Source organism: Pundamilia nyererei, unplaced genomic scaffold (genome assembly GCF_000239375.1).
Source record: "Pundamilia nyererei isolate P.nyererei 1_Seehausen unplaced genomic scaffold, PunNye1.0 scaffold00728, whole genome shotgun sequence".
Taxonomy (NCBI): Eukaryota; Metazoa; Chordata; class Actinopteri; order Cichliformes; family Cichlidae; genus Pundamilia; species Pundamilia nyererei.
Window position 1 is genome coordinate 68849 of NW_005188129.1, and position 8637 is coordinate 77485.

The following is an 8637-nucleotide window of genomic DNA, read 5'->3' on the forward strand; positions in this document are numbered from 1 at the left end:
AAAAATGTCATTGTACAGAGTAATGCTTTTTCTTGCACACATGACAACAAACGCTTTGAATCCTTGAATTAGATGAATTTGGTGTTAGAAGTGAAGAAGCTTCTTGGATGAAAAGTGAAATGTCTTCAAGATGTTAAAGAAGACCAGACGTTTTTCTTTCCAAGCTCCTTAGACTACCATGATCTGGATTACTGAGGACCTACATGATGTTAGTTCAGTCGCTAACTGCTGTTTCCACCACCAAGTGACGAAACAAGTTTAAAGTATAAATCTCAAAGGCCAGAAAGTTTATAAAGCATTTTTAGATTTTATTTGGATTATAGTACAAAAAAATTAATAAAAAATAGTTTTACTGAATTTTGATTGGTTTATGGAGGTTTCTTTCCGCTTTTATTTTTCTCCATTTTTCTGACAGCCCACCAACCTCTTTTCAGTGGGCGGGGCTTTTCCCTCATTCCATGGGCTCTACACACAAACACGGCTAATCATTGGTGAATAAATGGGGCTCCGGATTGTTCTAGGCATCCTATTGGTTTTTGCAGGTGCCCGTCAGATGATCGTGTACGCTGTGACAGGTGACTTTCGAAGACTGTGAAAAAAACAAGCTGATCGCAGCGTAGCCGCCATCTTCCTCCTGCTGTCGGCCTCAGAGTGTGGAGTGGAAGTAATACGGAGACTAGGTGAGGGGGAGGCGGACAGGTCGGCTGTACGCTGTGAGCCAGTCCGGGATCGTTCACACGGCGCTTCCTCCCGCTGAGCGAACAGACGGGACGCGGATGCGGTTTGAGGTTTTCCTCCTCGGAGCTAAGCTAAAGGGTAGCCGGGCCAGCTAGCATCCGTGTGACCGAGCAGTGATAATCAGAGGCGGGCTGAGGCTACACCTCCGCCCGGCTCTCTGCGGGGAGGTGAGTTTGATCCAGGGTCACAGCACGGCTGAGGCTTCGCGGAGAATGGTGCAGGGGTCTAAGGTGAACTGTGCTTCATGGCCGGAGGTTCGCTGATGGAGTTACTCCAGATCAGTCCTCTGATTGATAACCTGTCAGTTCGTCGATAAACCGATTTCTGCAGCATAAACCTTTACAGCACCGCTCCAACCCGGCGAGCAGCCTGTACTGGTCCTCAGGTCCGGATCTCCTGACAGCGCACCATGTCTCAGGGCCTGCCCAGCTCCTGGGATCCTCTTCCCGAGTGCTCTCACGGGGCGTCCCGGTGAACGGACCGCAACCGCTGCTTGGACTGGGACATGGTTCCGGTGCCCGGAGTCCTGTTGTCAGTCAGAGGGAGCGTAATCCCGGATTAGGATTGAAACTAGGATTTATCTGAGCAGCACCATGGGATCCGCCACCAGGCTGGCCTTTAGCGTCCTCCTAATCACCTGCTCCTCAGGTGAGCACACCTGGCTCTAACATCATCACCACAGACACAATCGATTAGAAACCAGAGTGTAATTCTGATGTCACAGGAAACAAGCCCCAGTAAATAACTCTGAGCTGCTTTGATCCTAATCCAGGCTCAGAGCTAAGATAGGCTAGAGCAGTCAGTTGTGTGTCAGTGATGCTGTCTGCTCACTGAAACACCCCAGGGCAGCTATCCAGCAGCTTTACTTCAATGGTGTATATCATATATAGGTGATCTTCAACCACAGGTCACCTCAAACCTCCTGCAGAAAACCTGCTGATCAGATATTGGTCAGTTATTGATTAGCTCTTGAGCTGACAGGAAACAGCTGATCTGTACCTGTTTCAGTCACTCTCACGATGCTGTATGCTTCCTCCTCAGGTGCAATCCTGGGCCACACTCAGACTCAGACCTGTGTGCTGTACAGCTACAGCTCCTCCTCCTCCTCAGTGGAGGGCCGAGGGAACATCAGCGGCGTGGAGATCTGCTCCGGGCAGAAGGATAAGCGGCAGCACTGCTTCGCCACCTGGAGGAACACCTCCGGTCAGGTGACCGTGGTCAAACAGGGCTGCTGGCTTGACGACCCTAGCTGCTATGACAGGTAGGTGGGGCCAGAGAGGTCATGCTCAGGTAACAACAGGAAGTAAAGGAGCGCTTCTGTGGTTCAACAGGAGGATAGCAGAGTTTAGACCTGATCGGTTTATTGATTGATGATGCTCCCAGACCTGAACCTGACTTTGTTCGAGTACAGAGTGGTGATTTTATAAGTCCCCTCAGGGCAGGTGTGTTCAGGTGTATGTCTACCTGTAGTTGAATTGGTTTGCCTACGTGTTGCTGTAGGTTCACTCGGAGGACCAGAGTGATTTCAGGAGAAGAAGAGCTAGCTCACACTCACACACTCCGAATTAGTTAGATAGCACTAAGAACTTAGAAAAGTGTTTGTGTGAATGAGCGAGTTGTATAAAGCGCTTTGAGTGCTCAGAGTAGAAAAGCGCTATATAAGAACCAGTCCATTTACCATTACCTGTCACCAGTCACCCCATGTATCAATCAGAGCAATTGATCAGTTTTCATACGTGAACTCAGAGGTGCTGTAAAAGCTCACCTGTGTGAGCTCATGTGTGAGGTCACTTGAGAGTTCAGTGATAAAGCTGAAAGACATTAGTGCGTGTGAGGAGGAGACATCAATTGGGAGGGGGGGGGGTTACTTGAGTGTGGTGACCTCACCTGTGCATCAGTTCATCTGTGCTGTTTCCTGATAGGTGGGAGTGTGTCGAGAGGAAGGAGTCCCCTGACGTCTTTTTCTGCTGCTGTGAGGGAAGTCTGTGCAACCAGAAGTTCTTCTACCTGCCCAACAGCAACCACACGCCGCCGCTGCCCCGTACGTACCTGCTCATCTCGCACCTTATTCTGAAAATCTTTGATGTTAAAACGGAACCTTATAGTGAAAAGCCTCCTGTACTTCATGTTGTAACCTCTTTTCCGTGTGTGTTTCCATAGCGACAAATATCCCACTCACACTGCGACTCCCGGTGGTCACCGCGCTGATGTATTCGCTGCTCCCCATCATGGCCGTTGCCATCATTGTCCTGCTGTCCTTTTGGATGTACCGACACCACAAACTGGCCTACCCACCTGTGCTGGTGCCCACACAGGTGAGACCTTCTGTGAGGAGTGGGTCATGTGACAGTCAGGTGACTTCCTGCTCTGAGTTTAAAAAATGAGGAACAAACTTTTACAATAAATGCTTCATAACAGCTTTAATCAGCTGTCTGTTCTACAGGAAGTCCCAGCAGCAAGTGAACAAACTCGTTCCAGGTAAACACTGAAGCCAGGTGTACTGATCAGGTGTTTGTCCTGACACGTTCCTGCTGCTTAGTCCAATCAGGAAGTCAGGAACACCGTCAGGTTGACGTTCAAAATAAAAGACCTGAAGCACTCGCAGGGTGATCAGGAAAAACACTGTTTCCATGGTAACAGCACACAGAGCTGGTGTTTGTTGTAGTTTTTAACAGCATCATCAACTCTGTCACGTGACTGTGTCATGTGACATGGATGCTCTTTTTGTTACCTGTGTCTTCACCTCTGGGGTGGGAGGGGCTAAGACACGAGGAGGCGGTGACACATAGCTGGAGTAGTGAGGCAATGCTGATGTTTCAGAGGGAGGCTGTGAGTTAGCTCCACCTCTTCCTGTCTGTGTGACTCTGAGCTGTTTCTTTGCCTCTCAGCACGCCTTTCACATCATGGTCGAGGTAAGGAGACCCACTGAGCGTGCTCTGTCACCACCCGCCTTGTGTTCTCCCACTTTGGGTCTCTGAGCACCTTTATGTTTTGTGTCACATGATGTCTGCACGTCCCGCTCCTTCCTTGCCCTGCATGACTGTGTCAGCACGCCACACCGCTCATCTTTAGGCCAGCCCACTCTCATGGTTCTGTCACTCTGTGTTTTTAATGTACACATGTCCATGTGGGTGTGGCCCGACAGCCCTGACAAGATGTTCTTTATTTTCCTGTATCCTCTGTCTCTGATCTCCACCTGTCTCCCCCAGGAGACCGGCCCCCTGCCCCCCTCCCCCGTCCTGGGACAGAAGCCTCTGCAGTTGCTGGAGCTGAAAGCCAGGGGGCGCTTTGGCTGCGTGTGGAAGGCTCAGCTGCTCAGTGAACACGTCGCCGTCAAGATCTTCCCTGCCCAGGTCAGTGTGTGTGCCGTTAATCTTAGTGTGATATTGTTAATACAAGTAGCCCATTTACTACACAAGTGCTTACAAGCACTTTGGCAAAACGCTTGGCTGTGAGAGGAGCATCAGAGCGTTGGTCTTCACGGCTCTTCTAACATCCAGACACTGATGACCTTCATACAGCTGAGCACCAACAGTCACATGACTGAAACACAAACATGTACGCACAGCTCGCACTGCTCATTTAACAAGAACAACAAACGGGTCAGATGTGAGAATGATTTTGTTTATTGTCGTAGAAACAGAATAAATGTTAAAAACATTATCTGATCCTTTGTGTGAAGTCTTCATGAGCAGCTGCGCCAGATGTTTCTGCTCCATATACATGAGCACATCTGCGTGAGGGAATAATGATGAGCGGAATATTCGTTTCCAAACACAGTGACAGCGCTCCAGTGAGACGTGAAAGTTAAATACAACGATCCAGTTTTGATCAAACAGATTTTCTCTAAAACACTGAAATAAGCCAAACATGATGTTTAACCTCCACTGAGTGGCCAAAGCCTGGGGAGATTTAAAAATGATGTGGCAGGAGTCAGGGAGAATAAGCCTCGACCTTTTGGTCAGGTGACACCTGGCGAGGCAAACTGGCCGTTCGCCCAGAGGGAGGTGATGTTTGGAAATATCCGTATCTACATTCTCACCTGAAACATCTTAAGAGTTACTTTGTGTCACAGAAACGGGCACATTTCAAACTTCTCTCACAGTTTTAGCCGCTCTCCTCCACCACGGCCACTTTTGAGTTTCAGTTCAGTTTTATTTCCACAGCACCAAATCACAACACCAGTCGCTTCGAGGAGCTTCATATTGTAAAGTAGATTCTACAATAACACATATTTTCAGATGAAATGCAACCTAACCCTTTGAATTGATGTCTCACAAGAGCACATGTTGAGAAATTACCTCTGTGTGAGGTCACAGTTGGGCCACGCCCCTGACTACTCTGACCTCTGACCTGTGCTCAGGAGCGTCAGTCTTGGCAGAACGAGTTTGAGATCTTTAGCCTGAGCGGGATGAGACACGAGAACCTGCTGCAGTTCCTCGGCGCTGAGAAGAGAGGCAGCGAGCTGGAAACGGAGCTGTGGCTTGTCACCGCCTACCATCACAAGGTAACAGTGACCCCCGCAGGCTGGAGGTGGAACTGCAGAACACTCCTAAAACTCCATTAGAACCTGGAAGAACGTGGAGCGTAGACGAGTTGGAGCGGGTTCAGTTTGTGAATGTGTGGACAGAAGACTGAGTCACTCTAACAAATTTGACCTCTGACCCTCAGTCTTCACTCTGTGTTCTCCATGACGTGTTTTCAGGGTTCCTTGACTGACCATCTTAAAGCCAACGTTGTCTCCTGGTCTGAACTGTGTCGGATCGCTCAGTCTATGTCCCGAGGCCTGGCCTACCTGCACGAAGACATACCTGCATACAAACCCGCCATCGCACACAGGTACGAGCGTACAGGCACACACACACACACACACACACACACACACACACACACCTGCCTGACAGCTCTGTGTGTTTTTCAGGGACTTCAAGAGTAAGAACGTCCTGCTTAAGTCCAACCTGACTGCCTGCATCGCCGACTTTGGCCTCGCTCTCAGGTTTGAGGCGGGAAAGTCTCCAGGTGACGCTCATGGACAGGTGTGTCCACCCGAGCTACGCCTCTGTCACGCTTTGTCATTACAGCAGTGAGAGTGTAACAGTCAGTGGAAACAGAAATATCTAAGAGTGTTTAGCAAATGCATGATGGAGTTCCAGGTACACTGAGGTCCAGGTGAGGACAGTCTGGGTTAGGAAGAAGCAAATAGCTCCATCTGGTGGCTGATGGGTAAATATTCAAGGATGTTTGATAAAAGAAGAATAATTAGTGCTGGGATGTTGAGCTGGCCTGATTGCAGCTGTGCACAGCAGGGGAGGCGTAGCTGAACGGAGCAGTGTCCAGAGTGTGGGGAACCAAAGAGAGAAATGAGAGCAGAGTGGCCAATCAGAGGGTTTGAGGAGGTGAAGCTGCAGAGCGGATGGTGTGATAAACTCACTGCGTTTACATATTAGTAGCAGCTTTGAGGTTGGCTCTAAATGAGCTGTGTTTATTTACCGGTCACAGCTCGGTCTCCACAGTAATGACATCATTTAGATGCTGTTGTGTTATTACAGAGGTTTAAAATATGTGTGAGGACCTGCCATGAGGTCAGAGGGGGCGGGGCTTCAGATAAGTGCTGCGTAACAAGTTCAAACTTTATTGATATCAGTGATGTTATCCATGTCCCCTCCACCAGCTCCTCTGCTCTTTGTAGTTGTGTCACATCACCTCAGTAAACAGCTGATCTGGTTCCTGTCTGTGTCAGGTGGGGACCAGGAGGTACATGGCCCCAGAGGTCCTGGAGGGCGCCATCAACTTCCAGAGAGACTCCTTCCTGAGGATCGACATGTACGCTGTGGGGCTGGTGCTGTGGGAGCTCGCATCACGCTGCAAAGCTGCTGACGGTATGAAACGCCAGAAGGTCACATGACTCACCAGGTCAGCACGTCAAAATTTAACAACAGCCCCGGCCTAGGCCTGGCCAGGGTCATGCCTGGTTGGTTGTTAAAGTTTGACCTGCTTACAAAGAATGGTTATGTGACATGTGAAGAAACTGACATGAACATGTCGTTGTGGTCGGTGGAGGCCAACGCCGCCGTCCTGTGTTTACGTCTTCACCTGCTGTGTGTGTGTGTGTGTGTGTGTGTGTGTGTGTGTGTGTGTGGCAAAGTGAAGACTGTCATTGACTGATCCGCACACCTGGTTTTCTGTGGTTCAGGTCCAGTAGATGAGTACCTGCTGCCCTTTGAGGAGGAGGCGGGTCAGCATCCGTCTCTGGAGGACATGCAGGAGGTGGTCGTCTACAAGAAGCTCAGGCCCACAATCAGAGAGTGCTGGCAGAAGCACGCCGTGAGTCACTACGCAGAATGCACCAGCACATTACCCACAGCTGATGCATTTGTTTGAAGCATCAGGATGACCTCACCGCTGGTGTAGTTTATAAAGAAACAAGTGCTATGTTTGACCTCTGATCCAGGTCTCCTCTCTGCCCCCCCGGCAGGGTCTGGCTCTCCTCTGTGAGACGATGGAGGAGTGCTGGGATCATGAGGCGGAGGCGCGGCTGTCAGCGGGCTGCGTGGAGGAGCGCGTCGTGCAGATGCAGCAGTCAAGCGTCACGGCCCACGAGGAGATTGTCACGGTCGTCACCATGGTGACCAACGTGGACTACCCGCCCAAAGAGTCAAGCTTATGATCAATCAGAGCAGGGCAGGGACGCCAAAATAAAAGACTTCATGTAGGATGGAGAGTACAGATGTCAGAATAAAAGAACAAAGCCTGTGACTGTGCTACAGGTGTACAGGCTCGTGCAGGTAAGCACAGCTGATTGGGTCATCAGCAGGAAGTCTGATCAGGAACAGAGACAAACTTTATTCCTTTTTTCACCTCCTGGAGCTGACAATCGCGTCTGCCATGAACCTTTTTACCTCCGATGACCTAGTCTCTCAGTCCTCGCCGCCAAGAGGTCGGTCTGACCTTCTGGTTCGTCTCGGGGTCAAACTCAGTTCTAGTAAAGCTGCTACATGTGGTCTCACTGAGTCAGTCAGGTGAGGACATCAGGAAACAATCATGTGATCAGATGTATTGATTATCGGAGAATAAAAACATCAATCGGTTTTACAGGAACACAAACAGAGCCGTGTTTTTTATTTTCAAACACTAATTTCCTGTGTGAGTGTGTGAGAGAGAGACATGTAAGCTGACCTCTGACCTCAGCATTGTTTACTGATCCTGAGTTCTTCATAAGACGTGCATGCTGTGGAGACCATGCTTCTGTGTGATGCCATCTGAGTAGGCGGGGTCAGACTTAGGAGTCTCTTAGAGAAACAGGAAGTCATTTGATCATCAGGACAGGCTTTGATTGGTTGGTTATTTAGCAGCTGAACTCTTTGGGTGTCACCTTAAGCTGAGCAGCTGGAGGTCAAAGGTCAGCAGGACTGTTTTAACCTCAGATGATGCCGATGATGTCAGCGAACACATCACTAAACCTGTGCTGCATTCAGAGCGTCTGTTTTCTGACTGCTGAATCTGTTCAGATGAGAACATGTTGCGTTCAGGTCCCTGTGCAAATCGAGGATCGGGTTTCCTGATTGGTTTCAAATATCCCGACATCAGGCTCAGGTCACGTGATCATTGTTCTGAACTCAATCGGGTAATCCAGACTTTCTCAATCAGCTCTAAGCATGGTTAGGAAGGAGGTGGAGTCAGAAGCATGGACAGATGTGCTGACAGCAGGTATATGAGGATCAAACACCTGCAGACAGAGCAGCAGGGACTGATGGAGCTGATGGCACTATCACACTCTGACATCACTGCTGTGAGTGATGTCATCAGTTCACAGGTGCCGTTACTGTAGCTGCACGCCTGACGGATCAAACACACCTGAGAGTGAAGTCGGTCTACAAACTTCAGTTAACTTTAAAGTCT

General features: G+C 49.5%; 1 protein-coding gene across 4 annotated transcripts; it reads left to right on the forward strand.

Moving 5' to 3' along the window:
- Window positions 1-309: 309 nt before the first annotated feature.
- On the forward strand, window positions 310-7842 carry LOC102214785 (activin receptor type-2A-like). Of its 4 annotated transcripts, none has more exons than XM_005754889.2 (12): window positions 310-1386; window positions 1780-1999; window positions 2661-2779; window positions 2899-3053; window positions 3627-3650; window positions 3948-4091; window positions 5102-5245; window positions 5444-5577; window positions 5660-5774; window positions 6479-6617; window positions 6932-7062; window positions 7190-7842. In XM_005754889.2, the coding sequence occupies exons 1-12, from the start codon at window positions 1332-1334 to the stop codon at window positions 7403-7405; spliced, it is 1596 nt and encodes a 531-aa protein (XP_005754946.1). In that variant the 5' UTR covers window positions 310-1331; the 3' UTR covers window positions 7406-7842. The 4 variants fall into 4 exon arrangements, with proteins under 4 accessions (XP_005754946.1, XP_013763439.1, XP_005754948.1 ...); XM_013907985.1 differs by having other exon boundaries at window positions 311-1386; window positions 7214-7842; XM_005754891.2 differs by lacking the exon at window positions 3627-3650 and having other exon boundaries at window positions 311-1386.
- Window positions 7843-8637: the final 795 nt, after the last annotated feature.

What these genes read in the sequence shown, in the direction of transcription:
- LOC102214785 (XM_005754889.2), top strand. Translation starts at nt 1,332, where the DNA reads ATGGGATCCGCCACCAGGCTGGCCTTTAGCGTCCTCCTAATCACCTGC. An exon ending in CCTAATCACCTGCTCCTCAG is followed by an intron (nt 1,387 to 1,779) that starts GTGAGCACACCT and finishes CTTCCTCCTCAG; the next exon opens with GTGCAATCCTGGGCCACACT. An exon ending in CAGGTGACGCTCATGGACAG is followed by an intron (nt 5,775 to 6,478) that starts GTGTGTCCACCC and finishes TGTCTGTGTCAG; the next exon opens with GTGGGGACCAGGAGGTACAT.